Genomic DNA, 22,846 nt, shown 5'->3' with positions numbered 1-22,846 from the left:
TACACTTAGTCCGATCGTTCATCCAATGCCATTTAAATCCTGTGCGATCGGTACACCATCCGGTTAACTAAAACCCCATTAACCTTGGCTCGGCTCTCCCACGCTGGCACAACCTGTCAATTCAGGTGCGGCTATCTATCTGTTTTGGGGTAAATTAGACAGCATTTGGGATACTAACTTTCAATTAGCTGACATTGAACCCCACTCTGAGTTTAACAGCAGTGATATATCACCAGTGTGCCCTGGTAGTGCAGATATTCACTCTTATCTAATCTATCTATGATCAACAAATCAACACAACTGTATTGTGATGTCTTAAAAGTTGTTCTTTAGCATAATAATAATAATCGTATAATCGTCTTTACCTGCCAATCACGAGTATAACCGTTGATGAAAAATACACCCGTTTACTGCCAAAAAAATCCATCCACGAGTATAACCATTTTTCAATTTATCCACACAGAACCAGAGATATCACGATCCAAAGATTTCTAGCTCCATTCACTCCTTGGTTAACTTATTACTTTAAAATCCTGTATCTCGGCTCCTGTGTAAAAACAATTTAAACACTGGCACTGGGGGAAGTAAAATAAAAAAAACCCTCTGGCAGGGAATGTGTTAATGAAAAAAAAACATACATTTCTATGAGAAAATGAATCTTTTGAGGATCCAGGGGGCGGCCATCTTGAAAATATAAATTTCAAGTGGCTGGGAGTGTTTTCTTGTCAAGCAACCCTTAGAGACTGCTCATGCCAATTGTAATGCTTGTATCATCAAATAAACCAATAAATCTTGAAAAATGGCCGCCATCTTGAAATTTCAAGTAGCTGTGGGTGGCCTATTGTCAAGTGACCCACAGAGACTGCTCATGCCAATGTTAATGCTTGTATCACCAAATAAACCATTATATAACTTAATTGCTCCACTAAAGTGTTGGCCATCTTGAAAAATGGCCGCCATCTTGACTTTTCAAGTAGCTGTCGGTGGCCTATTGTCAAGTGACCCACAGAGACTGCTCATGCGCCAATTTTCATGCTTGTATCACCAAATAAACCATTATATAAATTAATTGCTTCACCAAAGTGTTTGCCATATTGAAAAATGGCCGCCATCTTGACATTTCAAGTAGCTGTGGGCGGCCTATCGTCAAGTGACCCACAGAGATTGCTCATGCCAATTTTCATGCTTGTATCACCAAATAAACCATCATATCACTTAACTGCCCACTAAGGTGTCGGCCATCTTGAAAAGTGGCCGCCATCTTGAAATTACAAATGCCTCAGACAATTTTCTTGTTAAGTGACCCATGGAGACTGCTCATGCCAATTTTCATGCTTTTATCATACATTGAAAGATCGTAGCACTTATCTGCTCCGCTATACCCCTTCCCCCCCAAATGACTTTTTTTTATTTTATATAATTTTCAGAACCCAAGATATCGTGATCCGAAGATTTGCTGCTCCATTCACTTCTTGTTTAACTTATTATTATTATTTTGTTTTACTTTTAAAAAATGCTGTTACAGTATGAACATATTTTTTTATTTCATTGGCACTGAGAGAGTTAACCGATTGACTGCCAGAATTATTTCAGATTTTTTGCAGTTTTCTGCCAGAGATTTTTCATTGAAAAAACAAAAGTACTCAGGAGCCGAGATACAGAATTTTTAAGTTTTAAGTTAACAAGGAAGTGGATAGGAGAAAAAAATGTAAAAAACGCATATATGCGTTATATGTGGCAAGAAATATGCCATGAAGTTGCAAAAAAAGGATTCATTTCTCATTTATAACATCTCGTCTAAACATTTTGTAGTAGTTGAATGCCCTTTGCTATGGGTCTGATGGCACAACACAAAGACTGAGAATGAAATAAATGCAAGGAAATGTTCCATAGCACCGCCGATGGGTCCAGCAGTGCTTGTGGCATTTCATGCAAAACAGGCCCCTCCCGCAAACTTTGAAAGCCAATCGGAATGGAATCAGAAAATCTGACAGATACATCTTCATCACTATAGAGATATGTTGTACCAATTTGGGTGAGGTTTGGACAATTACTATTATTATTATCCTCCTGCCCTTATTTTTATGGCGTTTTAAGGGAAGTGCTTCTGACACAGCACCATAGCAGCGTCTCCAAGGATCCCCATTGCCCAATAATAGGCTTTTATTGGGCATACTTTTGACCCCCTTTTGATAAAAAATAAAGTCAGGAGGATAATAATAATAGTAAAATGGGCCATTACTATGGCACAAAAAAAAAAATATATATATATATATATATATATTTTTTTTCAACTATTCGACTAGTACCAACAAGGTCGACTAGTTGGCGAAAGCCCTAGCGTGCGAAGGTGGGGGGGCCTGATCACTGTGCTGTGCCTACCGGCCCGGCTTTGAGTTGTTCCGCCACTGGCGACGCCCACTGCACTCTGGTTGGTTGGGGAAATGAAAGGTTGACTCCCACTTCCTATGCCAGGAATATCAACAGCGTGGTCCAGGTTTTCTTTTTGAGCAAAACGCGAAGGAAAATAAAAGCCTGGAGATCGAGGCTATGGTTCTGGTGACTCATACTGCCCTCCTAATACGTGAGGGGGCCGTGTTTTTTCAATGACTTTTTTCATTTATTAACTTTTTGCCTACCACGGACGAGATTCCTTGTCGGAAGGCTCAGCCTGCCGTCGACGAGAAAGACGAGATTTTGTGTTTTCAGTGGTCTTCCACCAGATGTCGCTGTTATCAACCGTATGAATGATGCTTTCACTGCCTGATGACAACAGACCAGGAACTGGCATCATTTTAAAATAAAAGCTCATTTACTTCCTGTTTATTTTCTGTGGGGAAATCACTATATCTCCGTTCCTCTTGCTTTTCGGCAAAAACAAGCTGCATTCAAACGGCCACAGCTGTGCAATGGATTACCCCGTGCGGATACATTTTCCCGGCTCTACTACGACAACCCCGTGCATGTAAATTGTTGTGATTTGACACTTTCATAAAATTGAATTGAATTGAATGAGGCGATGTCCGTGAGGACAGGAGAATATTCCATGATTTTTTAAAGGTACAGTAAAATCGTTCTTTTTGCTGGCAGCAGTGGCACACTATTACACTATTACTCTGGCAGTCAAAGAGTTAAAAAAGTTTTAGATTAGTTGATTTTTAAATTTTAATACAATGAAAATAATTAATAAAATAAATGAAAAAAGTAATGTGTCTGGCGTGTCTGATAAAATGAATATCAAATATCTAAATACTGAATCGAGCAACTTAAAAACTGTCTTGGGTGTTCACAAAAGCCTGAGTAGAAGATAAAATAACCCCATTTAAAAAAAAAAGTGAAATACACCCGGGGGACTGAATGATGAACTTTTACTTAATGTGGTGCTTTAATCAAATGGAGTATAATTATTGTTGCTTTTCATTCCTTTTCTCCATTCCCAGGCACTACACATAATCTTCTGCCTGAAATCGTGTCCCGTATTGGGTCAAAACGGGACAAGATATTTAATTGGCAAAAGGGACGATTCCGTATTTTACGGGACGGATGGTAACCCTACATCAGTAACACGGAGAGTAACTGACATAATCCTCCTATAATTTGACAAACCTCTGAGAGCAAAAATGTGTGCCCGGTTCTCCTCATATTAACGTTTCAATCATGCGTCTGGTCAATTCAAACCTTTGTTCAGTAGAGTCATGTACGTCTGAGAAGGCAGGGGGCTGATTCATGGAAATGCCACTCTTCATGGAGACACAGCTGAGTGCAGGAGAGTCTGGTCTCTGCTGATGAACCCTGATGGAAACAGAGGACAATCATCACCATATCAAAATATTATGATATGGTGAAGCAACTGTTTGGGGTGCACGCAAAAGCCTGAGTAGATGTTAGAATTACCCCATGAGTTAAATGAAACACCTCTTTAAGTCTAGTTGTGGCAATGTGGGGTGCATCGAAAATAACAGCAAGACTAATGCCCCCTCTCCATATATCAGCTTGGCTCATCATTTTGACACGTTTTTAACCTGCTCTGCTCTACTCCTTATCATTTGTGTTTCGACTGTACTGGGGCCTTCTCTTTAGTACCCCTCCCCCACCCCCCGAGATGATCGCCTTCTAGTCGCCCCCTCCACAAAAACAGTTTCTGGTAACATTAAGGCAAGAAATAGGCCATGCAGTTGCTAAACATTGATTCATTTCTCATTTATAACATCTCGTCTAAACATTTTGTAGTAGTTGAATGCCCTTTGCTATGGGTCTGATGGCACAACACAAAGACTGAGAATGAAATAAATGCAAGGAAATGTTCCATAGCACCGCCGATGGCTCCAGCAGTGCTTGTGGCATTTCATGCAAAACAGGCCCCTCCCGCAAACTTTGAAAGCCAATCGGAATGGAATCAGAAAATCTGACAGATACATCTTCATCACTATAGAGATATGTTGTACCAATTTGGGTGAGGTTTGGACTTTCACTGGTATTGAGCAGGTTCATCTCCCCAAGACAGGGTGGAACCTTGACGTTCTATTTAAACAGCGTGAAGCTTATTGGATATACACACTACAAACCTTAACGCCCAGGGCACTTAATGATGAACTTTTACATAATGTGATGCTTTAATCAAATGGATTCTAATATTGTTGCTTTTCATTCTTTTTCTCCACTTCCAGGCACTACACATCTTCTGCCTGAACTGAGGAGTTTATTTTGACATTTGTTAATCATCTGTCTGGTAAATTCAAACCTTTCTTCAGTAGAGCGTTGTCCCTCTTTGAAGGCAGGAGGTTGATTTAAGGAACTATCACTCTGCATGGAGACACAGCTGGGTGCAGGAGAGTATGGTCTCTGCTGCCCAACCCTGATGGAAATAGATGGCAATCAATATTTAAAAATAATATGCACATACTGCTGTTTTTTAATCACCCTTCAATTAATGTAATTATGAATGCACAAAATGAGTAAGTGAGTCGTCACAACCCCCTTTTTTCTCCCCAAATTAGTCGTTATGCCAATTAATTCCTCCCCACACACAATTCTGTAACTTGTCACTGCTGTTGTATCCCTCTGACACATTGCCAGTGAGGAACCCCCACGGGAGGATGTAGGGCCTCCGTCCCACTCCTCCCGCCCAACACTCCCCGCTGACAAGTGCCGCCTCAGCCCGTAGGAGTAGGTGCAATGACCAAATACTCACCCTCCCCACCCGGCTTACCTCCCCCGAAGGGGCCAATTGTGTTCGCATAGACGCCGACACATTATTACTATTTCAATCATCTGTCTGGAAAATTCAAACCTTTCTTCAGTAGAGCGTTGTCCCTCTTTGAAGGCAGGAGGTTGATTTAAGGAACTATCACTCTGCATGGAGACACAGCTGGGTGCAGGAGAGTCTGGTCTCTGCTGCCCAACCCTGATGGAAATAGATGGCAATCACTATTTTAAAATATATCCACATACTGCTGTTTTTTAATCCCCCTTCAATTAATGTAATTATGAATGCAAAAAAGTGAGTAAGTTGAGTGAGTGAGTGAGTGAGTGAGTGAGTGAGTGAGTGAGTGAGCGAGCGAGCGAGCAAAAATAATCTATATCTGTCTGTCTTTGTCCCTTTTATGAACATACAGTATATTTATACATATTTACCATGCTCTGTAACCAAGACAATGTAGGCATATATGGAACAAAAGTGCGTTATCTTTCGTCCTCCTTTGCAGCAGGTGAGTAATATACTAATGCTGGCTAAAGTTGCCTACAGAACTGTATAGTATACATTCTGCACTGCACGCAGTGATGCGTTGCGTTGTCGTCAAGTAAACTGTCTGCCGTCCCGTCATAAATGTAGTTGTCTTAACGGATGATATTTAAAATGCTAAAATATTCATATGACAGGCTGACTTCCGCATTTAAAACGCTACTGCTCGTGCATCTACCATTTGAAACCCTAGTGCGCCTGCTCGGTGCTCAAGTCTTCCGCATTTGAGCACCAAGATTTTGGGCTCAAATCAGGAAAAATGTGGAAGTAGAGTGTTCTTCCGGGTGCTTCATGCGCTAGTGTAGCCTGATTATAGACTGAAGCTGCGTGGAGCTTCAGTCTGACATTGGCTCCAGTGTAGGCGATTACAAGGGGGAGGGGATTAGAATTTCCTTAAACAATTTGAATTGGTTTAGAATTTCCCTAAACCAATCACAAGGGATCCCCACCCCCACCTCCGACTCTCATTGGATGGTACTTTTTGTACCGAATAAATCCTAGGCTCACATTACAACACCAAACCAGGAGGGGCAGTCCACTCAGAGAGTGGGCTGGGTCTATGGTATGGAACCAGGCTAGCGCTAGTGAGCAACTTTCATTGAAATGAATATGTGGGGGCGGGGCCGTCCGCCCACTAGAGCAGGGGTTTTCAACCAGTGGTCCGGGGACCACCAGTGGTCCTTGACGGGGTTCCAGGGGGTCCCCAGCCAAATGAATAGATAGGAACCAAATTGACCCTTATATGTCTGTAACTCTGAGAATGTACAAATTTTGTACACTCTCAGAGTTAAATGAACACTGATGATGGTGATACAGTGTCGATTGGGACCCCCAATAAACCTAAATGGTTGAGTCCCTGGCATATTTTTTCAATATATATTTTTCCGTGGGCTAATTTGTCAATTTGGGGGTCCTGGACGCGAAAAAGGTTGAAAACCACTGCACTAGAGATATTATAACTCTATGGACAGTGTAGGAAAGACAGACCATAGTAGGAAAGAGGGAAGACAAAATTACCCTTCTGGCTGTCCACTAGGGGCCATGTTTGGATCACCCTCCATCATTACACTGCTGGGGGTAAGCACTACTGGCTCACTACTGTCTCACCTCCAATGCCTCATTTAAAAGGTTGTCCATGACTGGAGTTCTGCAGAGGACAGACATCATTCATATGAATAGAATACAGAAATACAAAAGTCAGATTTTATTAATCAATCACTAATTGTTTGAGTAGCTAAAAGTATCAATTTGTTTGTACTGGAACTTGAACATTCTGATGCCATGAATGACCCCACCTCAACGTAACAAAGCTTAATATAACCATGAGTCAGGATTGTATATGTAGTAGCCATGGTCTATGATTACATTAGGAACATGATGTACCACACAAATATAATCACATAAACTCACACATTATGACATATTTGGATCAAGATTCGAGCTTAAATGTCTGCTTTGCCCAATGAGATGGAATGTAATTTGCTGTAGAACACAAAATGAATTAATAGTTTGTTTATTAACTATATAAATACTTTATTTTACTTCCATAAATTAAGTAGGCTAACTAATTATTAACTAAATAAATACTTTAAAATATTTTGGTCTGCTCTTAAAATTTTCTGTGAACTAGAGGTCTAGGGATGAATGTGTGTGACTTCTGTTCAAAAGAAACAAATTAAAGTGAAGAAATTCAATTTTTTTTTATTGATTAGTTGACTAGCCCTATTTAATACTTCATCGTACAACAGTGTCACACAAAACTAGCTAAAATAGCAGATCTACAAGCTCACAACGCGTCCCATTGCAATGCGTTGTGAACTTGTAGTTCAACTATTTAAAATAGCTTTTGAAGGAACAAACTTAACAAAGCAACATTTCAATCCCCCCCAAAATCTAATTCCCCCCAAAATTAAATCAGCCAGTTAGATTAACTGTTACATCCCTAGAGGGACAGTTGACAGAGATGGAGACCTATTATTAGTGTGTCACCCAATATTAATTAGTGTGTGTGTGAGTGTGAGTGTGTGTGTGATATGTATTTCTTCATACAAATATACACAGTAGTTGTGGGGAGGTGTGAGGTGGTTCAAAATATAACTAGTGGCCCTAACCCCCCCCCCCAAAAAAAAAATTGAGCAACATCTGTGCCTGTGGCTTTACACAAGAAGGAAGTAGACGGTTGATTATCTTTTACCGTTGGTAAAAAGCTGCCAACTGCTACCATCTGTGTGTGTGTGTGTGTGTGTGTGTGTGTGTGTGTGTGTGTGTGTGTGTGTGTGTGTGTGTGTGTGTGTGTGTGTGTGTGTGTGTGTGTTTGGCATTAGCCTATCACACATATTAAACGATATACAGTATACACAGTATATGCGTCTTAACATTAGAAGTTTGCACATTGATGGATGATTGATTGTTTGACATTATTTGAGACATACTAAACAATATGCACACAACTTTTTTGTGTTAGCCTTTTTACCAATTGCATGCAATCAAATGCTTGTACATGTTTTATCATTAGATAAATCAACATAAAATACGACTGAATATGCAGTGTTTGCACAGTGATTGATTAATAGAAATTAGACATATTAAATGGTTTAAAGGGTTATTTCACTTAAACACTTCCACAAGATCATCATTTTAACATCTACTCAAGCTTTTGTGTGCACCCCAGTTGCTTGATTCAATATTTAGATAAGCCAATTGATATTAATTTTATAAGACATGCCGCCTCCTATTGAACTTCAAACTCCATTTTAACCATGTTAGACTCATATTGTCCTTCCTGTGTGATGTAGAATATACAGTTTTTAACCGTATGTAATTCTGATACTGTCATGAAAATGATGCATCACCAATTCTTGATCATAGTATTTCTCTTCTTCACAGACAGTCATATATAGCCTGCTGCAGAATGTGGAGGGGTTTATCCGATTCTCATTCTGGGTCGAAGTAGCCCTGTAAATCAGTGGTTCCCAATTGAAGAGAAATCTCTCTGAGACCCAAACTAGTGAAAATAGCCGATCTCACAAGGCATCACGATGCAATGCGACGTGAGCTTGTAGATCTGCTATTTTCAATATTTTGAATAGAAGCAAGTGCTTTCTAAGTTCTGATTCAATGATTTAATGAATATCAAGTGTATTAGACTTTCCAATAATCATATGGAGTGGAATTTTGACAAGACATCTCACACCCAACTGTACAATGTGCCACGAAACAAGTCCATGCCTGCATTGGGACTTTGTAACAGCCACACATGAATAATGCAATATACAATTATGCAAAACACTTGTGCACACTAATTTTACAATACAGAGGCAAATTCGATTAAATAAAACATATTTGAACATGATCAGTGCCTGTCAGAAGAATATTCCCAACAGCTAAATGAAATAATAATAATAAAATACAATACCATTGTGTATTCCAAGTGCTCTTGTAGTATGTCACAGTGCAGTGATTCTCAACCATTGTAATTTCAAGGAACGTTGTTGTTCAAAAACTTGGATATTCATGGCTTCAAAACTATTTTCAAACCACCAAAGTATAAAATAGGGTCCAAGTGTTAAACTGATTTTAATTCTATAATTAACTCATCCATCCATCCTTAAAGGTAGGGTATAAAGTGATTTACTTTGGTTAAAATAAGTGTTAAATAGCTCTATATTCTGATTCTATGCACGTGCTTGCGCGTGAAAACAACATGAGGGCAGGGAATTTCCTAGGGGTTTCCTAGCTCTGGTCCATATCATTAGAAGGAGTTCTCTTTAACTATCGAGCCGTTGCCCGCACACCGGTAGCGCAGGCTGTGCAGCCTCTCGTCTGTAATAAAAAAATGCACTTTCGCTACTCACCAAAACAAAGATGGTTTTAAGATGTTGAAACACTACTTTCCTTTGTGGGAACACTCTGAGCCCCTCACCTCACGTCTCAAATACACTTTTTGACCAAAATGTCAATAGAAATGGTCCATTGACCGAATCTGTAGGGGGCGCAGTGGAACTAAATTATTTTTTCCATCCGTTGGATTATTTTACATTTTGGTCAAAAGGTGTATATCAGACGTGAGGTGGGGGGCTCCGAGTGTTCCCACTAGGGAAAGTAGGCTTTCAACTACATAAAACAACCTGGGGTGTGCGCAACGGCTGGAAAGTACCATAGCGTTAAGAAGAACTCCTAGTCCTAATAACGTTAAGGACCAGAGCTATAGGGATTTTCCATTACTGGCTGGTCCTATACTTGTTATATTTGTTTTTGGTGCCACAGCTGATCCGTTCTTCTTTCAGACTAAAGATCGCTCTTTCAAATGGTTAAATATTAACCCGTGGTGCCCCAAAGCAACACATATGAATGTACAAATCTATACAAACATTAAATAAAAGGCTATGTAACTGCGTAGTTTTTTGTGTAACATATGGTCGTTCATTTCCAGAGCTGAGACGGAAGTAATAAGAAGCTACATAGCCTTATATGTGCATTTCCTATTAATGTCTCTTGACAGCCTACGTCCTACTGTACATTTCATTGTCACCTAATTATGCCCAGGAATCGCACTTTCCAGTGGCAAACTTTGAGACTCATTTGAGACTACAGATGAGTCATCTATAGTCTTAGTGTAGCACATTGCGATTAGTTTTTTTCCATGACGTAGGCAAAAGACACCACCTTTAAACTTGACTTAACCAACAACAAATGGATACTTACTGTAGTAGGCTACTCGCTCGCGCTGTATGTTTGATATCCTGGGATTGTCCTCTTTATATATTTAACTCGTACCCTACTTGCTAAAGCTTGCTGAGCAGGAGGCAGTAAAGCAGACGCCTGACTGAGGCTGAAGGGGAAGGGATCGTCATGGTTCACATGACGCTCGTATGAAATTTATGTGTCAGGGCTAGCCCGGGAAGGGATAGCACCCTACATTAAACATTTGTGCGTTCGGAAATACAGCGCTGAGCGCGCACTGGATAGGCGAGTGCGCTCCGGACAGGACAGGGTGCGCAATTTCCGAACGCTTTTTTTTTTAATCTGCAAAATGTTTGCCGATCAAATGTGATGGTCTCTGCTGCCTACATTTAATTTTACAACATTATACTGCAAACATCACATATTTAAATGTAGCTACTTTCCTTTTAAGGCACGACAGGCTGAATTTATTCATAACCAGAAAAGTGGGCACCTGAGAAGACTGGGCACCTTTTTCCTCGGAAGTGGTACTCTTTGTGAATTTATTTTTGCTTTGTTGTTGTGCGCAGAAGACGATTTTTATCATTTCAATAGTGGACCTGAAGGCTGTGGAATTTTCATTTCAAAACGTCTTTTCACAGAATGACACCATGTTTTGCTATAAAACTATTCATATTTTCATTTCACAAAAAGAAAAGTTTTATGCTCGAAGGAGGTGGATTTTCGGGCATTTAAGCCACGTCAGTTTTAATACATTCCCAATCCCATGTCAAACCAAACACGTTTCCGAACGCACATGCATTCAATACTAGAATCTAATACTATATGTATATATATATATATATATATATATATATATATATATATATATATATATATATATATATATATATATATATATAATCGCATAGGCTATTCTATTGTGGATGGAAACGTGCATATATTAGCATGTATAGTTTTTCTGAAAATGAGCTTCATATTTGCGATTTTTTTTTTCATAGACACACGGGGACTACAAATTTCACGCCCACTTTTGAGACAGCGCCGCTACTCGAGGTCCGTTAGAACGATGAACTGCAGCTGCCAATGCATTCCCTATGAGAGGATATGAAAGTTAGCCTACTTTTAAAATTATCCTGCATTAACTGAAGACGATATTGATTTAAATAAAAATATGTTTCCAAATGTATGGAGTGTCTTTGTCAACATATCTTCTTGTTTTCTTAATAGTTGATGTGTTTCACATTTAAAGGGATACTTCACTTTAGGGCCGGGGACACATTTAAAAAAAATATTAAAAATAAATGAAAAAAGTTATGGAAAATTCATGGCCCCCTCACGCATTAGAGTGTCCTACTAATGTGTGAGGGGGCCATGAATTTTCCATAACTTTTTTCATTTATTTTTAATATTTTTTTTAATTGTGTCCCCGGCCCGAGAGTGAAGTATCCCTTTAATTTGCCACTTTAACGAGTTACCCATAATGTTAACAGCAGAGGGTAGACAGCAGACAGACAAGTTGTCGCATTTCAGTGACATCACCGTCTTTACGAGCGCCGAGCGCCGACCAGTGGCGTACCCACTGTAGAGGCAGGAGAGGCGGTCGCCTGCCCAACTAAGATCTCGCCTCCCCTAAACGCATCCAACAAGCTTTGAACTGAGCAGATTGGACCTTCTGTTCCAGAGATAATGACCAAAACCTATTGAAAACGGCCACTTTCGCCAGTTTTCTGGGTATTGAAAACCTCAAGGGATGCGTCCGTGACGTATATACCATGCGACCACTTAAACTCTGGATCTCCGATGCTAGCGGTTTTGACATACTGATGGAGTATATTCAGTGGTGTGTTCTACCGTGTCCCGCTGTATACGCCGTGTACAGTGTAGATTTTTTGGGGAAAAAGCGTATACAGTCTACTAACCATTTCATCCATTGAAAACGCGCTAGCGTATACCCACGACCATGCGCATCTCGTGCAGGGAATGATTATAGTATACCTCCGAAAAAAAACCTAGACCACAACACTGAGTATATTATAGTATATTGTGGGTAGTATATCGAGATGAAAAATATGGGACATTAAAAAGGACAAATTAAACAAATGGGACAGATTATTAGAACACAAAAAAATCGCTACAGCCTCAGTAGTTAACCAGTGAAATGACGGTATTTTACAATGCCTCTCATAGAGAATGCATTGAGAGCTGCAGTTCATAGCTCTAACTAGCAGTGTTCAGTCAGCAAATATAACGGAGCAAATATAAGACTTCCGGTGGACGATCTCTTCAGAATAAGAGTACCCTCTAGAGTAAAAAGAAACCATTGAAAACCATTGAAAAACGGTTCATTTGCACATTAAAACTATAAATTAAGCATTTAAACGAAGCTATATATCACATATTATGTTTCTGTGTAACAAAAACGGATTTAAAACATTAATTATTTATCTAAATTGATAGATGCTGTTCAAAGGAGTGCATAGCCTATACAAATTGGACACTGGACAGGAGACGGTGCTTAGTGCCGGAACTTCTGAGGTACGCACGCGTTCGGGGAGACCCCCTCTACACAGCCACACTCTCCGCTAAGCGGCACTAAGGTGTAAAAAAAAAGTGGCGGGCCGTCCAGTGAGGTCAAGGGTCAGAAAAGGGCCCTTTTCAGTGCATAGCCTATACAAATTGGACACTGGACAGGAGACGGTGCTTAGTGCCGGAACTTCTGAGGTACGCACGCGTTCGGGGAGACCCCCTCTACACAGCCACACTCTCCGCTAAGCGGCACTAAGGTGTAAAAAAAAGTGGCGGGCCGTCCAGTGAGGTCAAGGGTCAGAAAAGGGCCCTTTTCAGTGCATAGCCTATACAAATTGGACACTGGACAGGAGACGGTGCTTAGTGCCGGAACTTCTGAGGTACGCACGCGTTCGGGGAGACCCCCTCTACACAGCCACACTCTCCGCTAAGCGGCACTAAGGTGTAAAAAAAAGTGGCGGGCCGTCCAGTGAGGTCAAGGGTCAGAAAAGGGCCCTTTTCAGTGCATAGCCTATACAAATTGGACACTGGACAGGAGACGGTGCTTAGTGCCGGAACTTCTGAGGTACGCACGCGTTCGGGGAGACCCCCTCTACACAGCCACACTCTCCGCTAAGCGGCACTAAGGTGTAAAAAAAAGTGGCGGGCCGTCCAGTGAGGTCAAGGGTCAGAAAAGGGCCCTTTTCAGTGCATAGCCTATACAAATTGGACACTGGACAGGAGACGGTGCTTAGTGCCGGAACTTCTGAGGTACGCACGCGTTCGGGGAGACCCCCTCTACACAGCCACACTCTCCGCTAAGCGGCACTAAGGTGTAGAAAAAAGTGGCGGGCCGTCCAGTGAGGTCAGGGGTCAGAAAAGGGCCCTTTTCAGACAATAGTGTATACAAGTGGCCATACCCTAACCCAATAGTGTATACAAGTGGCCACACAACCCCACACCATAAAAGAATACAGACAGGCTTTGAAAGTTTAAAAAAAGACCTTTTAATTACTCTTTACTAATAAAACAGTGTACACTTTATCAAAAACAGAATATATATAAATACATTTTCCAATATTTGTTTTTAAACATTGCCAATTGTCTTAAGGTGGACTGAGAGGCTACTTTAGTAGTTTAGTAGTCACAGATTTGATCAATTTACTATATGTGTGTGTGTTAATAACAGAAAACATTATTCAAACACAATCATCATGCAAAACTGTAAAAATGTGGAAGTTCTAGGAAGTGCAAACCACACTCAAAAGTATAAAATGGTACTGCGTGCAACGTACCTAAGTGCAAAGATCACTCAAATGTATAATAAACGGGTACAACATGCAATGTACCAACGTGCAAACATCACTCAAATGTATAAAAAAGTATAACATGCAATATACTGAAGTGCAAACATCACTCAAAAGTGCAACACAGCAAACTTAAAGTGCAAACATTGTACACACACACACACACACAAATTGATCAATAGATAGATGTACGTATATAAAGCAGAACCAGCTCAGTCCAAACATTGCATAGTCCTGTGCTCTAATGTTTGTTTTTAGATGATCACAGTAAGCACAAAGACAAAAGAAAAAAAGAAGAAAACATTTGATTAAATCAAAACCTAAAGGAAAAAAAGGAAGACCAAAATGACGTTCCCTCCTGGTGTCTTGGGAACATGTCAGTTCTGGTCCCTCGCATCCTCCATTTGTGACGTTCTCCTACAACAGACACAACAGAGCCTTTTAGGTAGTTTGTCCAAGATACAGTAAATCACAGTACATGCTTTAACTTTGTACTCAGATAAATATATTTTTGCCTGACAACTCATGCATAACACAATCTCGCTTTTCACGGTGGCTTTTGAAAGTGTTGAGGCTCACATCAAACAGAACAGCTTTGGAAAACAAACAAGTGAAAATACCACAGCTGCTGCCGTCAGTTTGTTCTATGAAATTGGGACAACTGTGATAACACTCATATCTAAATGTAATACCCATACCTCTACCATACAATGCAAAGTACTGTAATGCTAAGTACCTTTGCAGTGGAAAAAATGCCTTAACCAGGTCTTGCTCATGCACACGTAGTGAATCCATTATCACAACATCTAATACTATAACATCACCATTCACTGTCTTTTTGGTGAAATCTACCGCGATGGCTCCCCAATGGGACTTATTTGCGTTGACGGGCAATATCACCAACTCGTAGTTCCACCAATTGCGTGATGCTCGTGGTACATCTGGGAGGACACTGATGTCATCACACCAAAAACTCTGTAACTGTTGGCTTACAAAAGTGCTGGGACAAATAAATGCATTTTTTTTTCTTTCAACACTCGAAAGCAAGAGCTTATGGTACTCATCGATCATCTTATCACTCAGCCACTCGTTATTCTCCACAGCTGCCGTTGGAATGGATCTCCCTTTTCTAGCCCTTGTCTGCTTGTGTTGTTTGCATCTGTCTGTGCATTTATGTTTTTGTTCGACCTGCTGAAAGTTGATTAGTTTCACACTATTAGTTTTCTCGTATGACACGACAAAGCAACTAGCTGTGGTCAGTATTTTTAGCATCAGCTCAAAGGTATAGCCTGCTGTGTCATTGGATGCTTTTGTCATGATATGCCATTGCTGGTCTTTACACGTGTACAATGACACATATGGTGACTTGTCAAAAAATGCACAAATGCTGGACACAGCATAATCATTTTGGTGGTACAGACAGGAGAGAGTGAACGTTTTGGGAATTTCTGCACCAGATCTTAGCAGGAGAAGTAAAGTCTGTGGGCTGTGAATTACTTGATAGGTTGATAAGCTTAAGTCCTGCTTACATGTTTCACATTGGTCAAGTTGAGCAGAACATATTTTGGCAACTGTGTCCAAGATGCCTTTTTGTGACACTTCAAGTGGCTGCACTATGAGTTCTGATATGTTCTTTCTAGATGGTACGGCCTGGTCACCACATTGAGTACAAATATAGCGACCAAGACTTTTAAGGCAAAGCAGGTCATTTCCAAGGAAAGGAGCCCCAAGTGTGTCATTCACAAAGCTGTTTAATATGTGGTACACGTCTGTCATAGAAAATTGCCGAGACACTAATGACACCACCTGAGTGTTGGCAAGTTTCTCAAGCGCTCTTTTAAACAATGCTGGGGACTGCGCTGCTGCTGCTGCTGCTGCAAGCCGTGTGTGACATTTTTGGAAAGCAGATGTCTGTTTTAGAAATGTTAGTATTGGTAATGGTATGGCTTCACACATATTGTGATTTGGTCTTTCATTGCAAAAAAACACATCCACACCATGGCCAATATCTTCCAAATTGTCCTCTATTGTGATAACAGCATTAAGTGATGCATCATTACATTTCACATAGAAATAAATGTACCCATGTGGTTTTGCCAATTGCAATGCATTTGCTGGTTGAAGGATGTTTATATTTGTATCATCTGCTCTAATTACAACATTGTCATAAAGCAAATGTGCCCAGAAGTGTCCGGCTTTGGCCACTGAGCCTACATGACAAATGATTGAGCCCAACTTATACTTAATTTTACTGCTGTCACGAATGGGAATTTCGATTATATCAGATGGGACTACAGGCGTGTGGAGCACCGTCCCACCATTATCAACACGGGACACAGAAAGAGTAATGACATCAGGAGCATCAATCCAACATATTTGTCTCTTCATTTCTGAACCACATGCTGTACATCTCTGTTGACCTTCACCTTCCATGATTGTGTGTTCGAAAAGAGAATTGAGGGACTCACATTTCTGTGTCAGCGGTAATGCAAAAACAGTAGGCGCGCATGAAATGCTTTCAACTTTCGATGCACATTTTTTACAGATGTCTGTATGTTTTGCCATAGCAGTTGTTTGGACACTACAATCATGCAACCAGATTAATAATTTGTGTATCAAATCTAGTGGGTCATTGTGCATTGACAAGGACAACGCTGGGATGCTCTTGACTAATTCTTGAGTGACACCATGGATTGTTTTAGCATCAAATGTGTGCCCTGGATTTTGAAAAAACGCTTGGATGAGAGCTGCTAAATTCCCTGGCATTGATGACATCGCAACCATATAAGTAGGTGTCAACTGTTTCAATTTATCTTGTACTACTTGCAGATGCAGTATCGATTGTAGGGTTGCATTTAGCCAACAATTACTCTCATTATTTGCAAACCTGCATATACTATTGCATATTTCCTCATTTGTGCCTCTGTTTTGTGCCTTTGTTTTGTCTGGCACACTTGCTGAGCTGTCATTTTGTAAGAAAATCTTTGAATTTGCTTGTGGCTTATTATTGAATGTGGATCAAAGGCCAATTTCAATAACGACCTGTTAGGGCGTAGTCGAATTCTTATAAATACACACACACACACACACACACACACACACACACACACACACACACACACACACACACACACACACACACACACACACACACACACACACACACATATATATATATATATATTATTTACTCTTTACCCGATGCTGCAAAGTTTGCCTAAAAAAAAAACCTTACTTTACAACCTTCTAATCAGCTGTGACCTGCTCAAATCCCCTGCTCATTATAATCACAGACACGATACCGGCAGCATAATTAGAAATAACAGATTTTTTGTATATACATTTCAACAAAACATTTTAACATACTGTACAACAAGATCATTGATGCACTAACCTAACAATCAAATATTCACAACCTCTGTAGAAAATATAGGTTTAGTGTGTGGACTACAGTGGCTGGATTCAGACAAAACTGTTTTTTAACAACTGTAGTTGTTGCATTGACACACACACACACACACACACACACACACACACACACACACACACACACACACACACACACACATACATATACATATACATATACATATACGTATACGTATACGTATACGTATACGTATACATATATATATATATACATATATATTATATTCAATGGTATTTGGGCTTTGTGCTCTAAAGAAATTGAGGGGAAAAAACACCATGCCATGACAAACACACACACACACACACACACACACACACACACACACACACACACACACACACACACACACACACACTGTATTGTATTGTTAAATATGTTTATAAACCCCCCACATGTTACACCTGTACAAGCTACTATTATTTTTTATAGAAAGGGGATTGCCATCTTTGGCTTTCCAATTTAAATCTGAAACCTGTTTACAGTCTAATCACAGTGGTTAAACATGGGTGTATGGAAAATGTGCTAAGTGCCCATTGAATGTGGATCAAAGGCCAATTTCAATAACGACCTGTTAGGGCGTAGGCTAATTCTTATAAATACATCCATCAATGCAGTGGTGGAAAAAGTACTAAAATGTTTTACTTAAGTAAAAGTATCACTGCAATGTAGAAATACTCTGCAAAAGTAAAAGTCCTGAATTCTAAATGTAATTAAGTAAAAGTACTGGTATCAAAATGTAATTAAATATACAAATATTTGCTTGTAGATCGGCTATTTTCAAATTGCCAAAGTTTAAATAGGGCTGAAGTGGTCTTGTATAAATATAAAAATCTTTTGCTTGTAGATCGGCTATTTTCAAATTTCCAAAGTTTAAATAGGGCTGAAGTGGTCTTGTAATTATAATCAAAAATATACAAAGTAACAAGTAACTAGTATAATATCTGCCTCTGAAATGTAGTGGAGTAGTACTTAGTTACTTTCCACCACTGTATACGTGTATTTTTCAAAATGCATAGTACAGTAATTGATGTACTTAGTTACTTTCCACCACTGTATAAATGTCTTTTTCGAAATGCATGTATGTCTTTCATAAAACATTAAATGCGATGCTCTTACTTTGAAGGCAACCGGAAACCTTATATTTGCTAGCTCAGAAACCGGATGTGTTATATTTGCTACCGGAACGGAGCTGTTCTAACTGACCCCGAGTGTCAAAAGTGGGCGTGGATTTGTAGGCCTTCCGCTTCCGGCCGTGTGTCTCTATAGACCAACACGGGAACTACAAATTTCACGCCCACTTTTGAGACAGCGCCTCGATCTAGTCGAGGTCCGTTAGAACGATGTAGGTCCTACTGCAGCTGCCAATGCATTCCCTATGAGAGGATATGAGAGTTAGCCTACTTTTAAAATTATCCTACATTAACTGGAGACGATATTGATTTAAATAAAAATATGTTTCCAAATGTTTGGAGTGTCTTTGTCAACATATCTTCTTGTTTTCTTAATAGTTGATGTGTTTCACATTTAATTTGCCACTTTTATGGGTTACCCATAATGTTAATACAGCAGGGTTATTTAAAATTAAAGTAGACGGCAGACAGACACAGTAGTCGCATTTCAGTGACATCACTGTCTTTACGAGCGCCGAGTGTCCACTCTGAAGTGCTATTCTCGTCCCAATCCCGACTGTCTTTGTTCATATTTCTATATTTTGAACATCTCATTGGCTTATATAAATTTTCCACCCACCACGGAGCTCCGACGGTACATGACAAATTAAAACGTGTGGGTTTACCGTTGTTGTATTAACTTGCCTGAATCTAAGTTGGGGAAATAACCCCACTAAATGGAGGAGTGACATATCCCGACATTTTCAACTACTTGAATACTCCAGGTTAGTATTAATATACAAATAGTCTTGCGAGATGCTGTTTGGATAATTGTCCAAAATAAATAGCCTATAAAAATTATACATGAGAGACACAAACCACAAACGTATCTGGGTATTGAAAACCTCAAGGGATGCGTCCGTGACGTATATACCATGCGACCAGTTAAACCTTAGATTTCAGATGCTAGAAATTTTGAGACACTGATGGAGAATATTATAGTATATTGTGGGTTGTATGTTGAGATGGCAGGTATGTCACATTAAAAAGGACAAATCAAACAAATGGGACACTTTATTAGAACACAAAAAAAATCGCTACAGCCTCAGTAGTTAACCAGTGAAATTACGGTATTTTACAATGCCTCTCATAGATATTGCATTGAGAGCTGCAGTTCATTGTTCTAAAGGACCTCAAGTAGTGGCGCTGTGTCAAAAATGGGCGTGAATTTGTAGGCGCCCGTGTCAGCTGCAGCCAGCTTTGTAAGTGTGCTGCGTTTGTGTACCGGAAGTTGAGAGCTGGTTAAGTCCCGGGAAAGACGCACTGTGATTGGCCAGTAGTCACTTTGAGTGGCAGTTGGGGCAAACGCAGTCCCCACCAATATTATTTACGATTCTGTGCCTATCGGTACATAACTCGGACGGCGCTTAGTCGACTAGCAGACCATCGGCCGGTCATCGCGGGCACTCGCGCCTGGAGGCGCTCGGGTGCGACTCCTCGGCCTCAAGGTCTGCTGAGTCGGCGCGCCTCCGTCATGGTCCAAAACTATACTTTATCGCCGAAAAAAAGTAGTTGAGGATTAAAAAAGTTTTCTCCTAAGCGGGAGTCGATCCCAGACTCCCAGTGGTAGTGGGATGGGAGTCTAATGATTAGCAAGGTGCGCCAGGGCTACTGAGGCCAACACTGAGATTGGGTATTTGGTCTGTATTAGAATGTGACGTCCTATCTCTTCTATTGTAGAAGAAAGAAGTCCCCGCCCGCGCCCCCGCCCAAAAGGGGCAAGGACCGTGCACTTACATATATCGCAAGGAAACCAGGGTTTTGGTCTGCCTTCAGTGCATCACTTCCGGTGGTGCGACTATGTTTTCATTCCCACTAACAATATTTCTACACGGAACACTAACACCACTTCTCCCAGAGAACATGGATCGTTTTGGTTATAAGCCCACTTGTTTCTATGATGAAAGAGTAAGTTAAAATGTGAATATCTTTCCGTGGTTTTGTATGCTCCGCGGACGCTATTGTTAAATTAGTTTCGGTTTGTTTCGAGGGGGGAAGGATCAACGGACACGTGAATCCCGCCCACTACATTTGATTGGGTAAAGCGCGGCCTGCTTCCTGATCTGAAGGCCCCACTTGTAGGCAGTGCGTACACGTTATGACGAACCTCCCCGACAGATTCCAACGCAGAGCAGAATCTGTTCTTGAGAGATTAGCCCGTGTGTGTCTCATAGCCTGGTTCCATACCATAGACCCATAGAATGATGGGTACAATTTCATCCATTAACACGCTAAAAGTAGGCCTACATAAATTGATTTGATGAATGAAGCAATGTAAGACCTAACTTTAATAATAACCATTCATTACTTAAAAGTTAATATCTCTGTATGATTGCATGCACTGACCACGCCCCCAAGCGGGGGGTCCGGGGGTCCTCCCCAGAAACTTTTCAACATAGTAGGTGACATTTCCTGTGTTCTGGTGATTTTTGAGAGTTTTTCCTGGAGTCTCCCAAATGTCAATCCAGGAGATTGTCAGGAGACATGGTTGAAATCCAGAGTGTTGACAGCCCTGGCTTCAGTCTGATAATCAGGCTAGATGATCGCTCCAATCGGACCCTCTCCCTCCGGCCTCCCTCGCCCCCCTGCTTTCAGATGTTTTACATTTTTGAAACAAGCGTCTAGAGATTTTTTTTTAGTCAGCCTGTGGTTGAAATGGGGTCCCCATGACATGTACTCAATTCCTAGTGAAATTGCATTGGGAAAATATGGCACAGGCTGACTAAAAAAGAGATTTTAACCCGTCGGTAAAATCTTCTTGGCCGCTAAAATTTCAAACATCTGAAAGCAGGGGGGCTGATCTTTACTTTTTGGATACAATGTGCGAAAAAAGGTAAGAATCATGCATATAGGCCAATCTTCGCCGGTGTCGTCACCCGCCGGTTGACGGCACCCGAAGCTGTGAGACCTCATCTGATTGATTGATTGATTGATTGAATACCTTATAGCAGTTTGCAAAAAAGTACAGTTCAATACAAGGTCAGCTAACAGGATTTAAAACCCAGGAAAGCCTATGGCTTGTTTCTATTGGGGTCCTTTGTACTCAATTCATAGAGACATTTCATGTCAGCCAGATATACACTACTATGCAAAACATTATAAAAACAGTTTGAAAACAGAAAAAAATATATATATGTACAGTAAACAGTTGGGGGGGGGGGGGGGGGGGTCTAGGCTTTGACTTTTACAGTGGCCCAAGTTTCGAATTGCAGCCACCTGGCTGTAGGTACTCTTTTAGAGCAGTTTTAAAGGAGAGTATAGGATTTTACACTCCTTCACAGCTTTTGGTAGGGCATTCCACATTTTTGTGGCATAGCAGGAGAACTATCTGGGTTGAACGTGATCAGTGGAGCCATAGGCGATTTTTAGATGGGGCATGGGGGGCACATGCCCCCCCCCCTGGTGGCCGGCCGATTTTTTTAATTTTTTACTTTGTTTATTGGGTTTTTCACAGCAGGATTCAACATTAAAGGCATATGATCAGATACATAAAAGCTTCCTAATGCAACCAATAAAATCCAAAAGCTCAATAAACACATTGAATTATCACCCCAAAACATGAAGGACAGGTAAAAATTAAAAATATATACATATAAAATATAAAACAAACAGACCGAAGACAAAAACAAAACCAGAACCAAAACATCAGTCAAACAATACATATCCATGTCACGTTTAAAATCCAAACTTACTGGAGGAGCCATTCAATGAGAATCTTATCTTTTCTAATTTTAGACAAAATAAGATGTCTCTTATCCAATGAGTGTGAGAGGGGGAAGTAGGTGATTTCCAATTAATTAGAATGAGTCTCCGAGCCAATAAGGTGACAAAAGCCAGAACATCCTTTTCCAGTTTAGAAAGCGAGGGCAAAACCCCAAACAGCGCACCTAAAGGAGTAGGCTCCACCCTTCTCCCTGATATGGACTGAAAGACCGAAGAAGAAAAGTTTACATTGAATGAGAGCATGCCTCGCGCAAATAGAGGACCCATGTACTCGCCGCAGAAT

General features: G+C 40.5%; 1 protein-coding gene across 1 annotated transcript in view; it reads right to left on the bottom strand.

The window, feature by feature from the left end:
* LOC308081030 (NACHT, LRR and PYD domains-containing protein 3-like) overlaps positions 1-10,589 on the bottom strand; it is a 37,664-nt gene extending 27,075 nt beyond the window's left edge. Inside the window, exons 1-5 of the mRNA XM_080457437.1 lie at positions 10,448-10,589; positions 6,761-6,890; positions 5,291-5,404; positions 4,742-4,855; positions 3,679-3,792 (exon numbers count right to left, since the gene is read on the bottom strand). Coding sequence (XP_080313563.1) covers positions 3,679-3,792; positions 4,742-4,855; positions 5,291-5,404; positions 6,761-6,807 — 389 coding nt within the window. The 5' untranslated portion in view covers positions 6,808-6,890; positions 10,448-10,589. The remainder of the gene's footprint in view (positions 1-3,678; positions 3,793-4,741; positions 4,856-5,290; positions 5,405-6,760; positions 6,891-10,447) is intronic.
* Positions 10,590-22,846: the final 12,257 nt, after the last annotated feature.

This window comes from Gymnoscopelus braueri (assembly GCF_963280865.1).
Source record: "Gymnoscopelus braueri genome assembly, contig: SCAFFOLD_164, whole genome shotgun sequence".
Lineage (NCBI taxonomy): Eukaryota > Metazoa > Chordata > Actinopteri > Myctophiformes > Myctophidae > Gymnoscopelus > Gymnoscopelus braueri.
The sequence above is the reverse complement of the archived record's forward strand: the minus strand, read 5'-3'. Positions and strand labels throughout refer to the sequence as shown.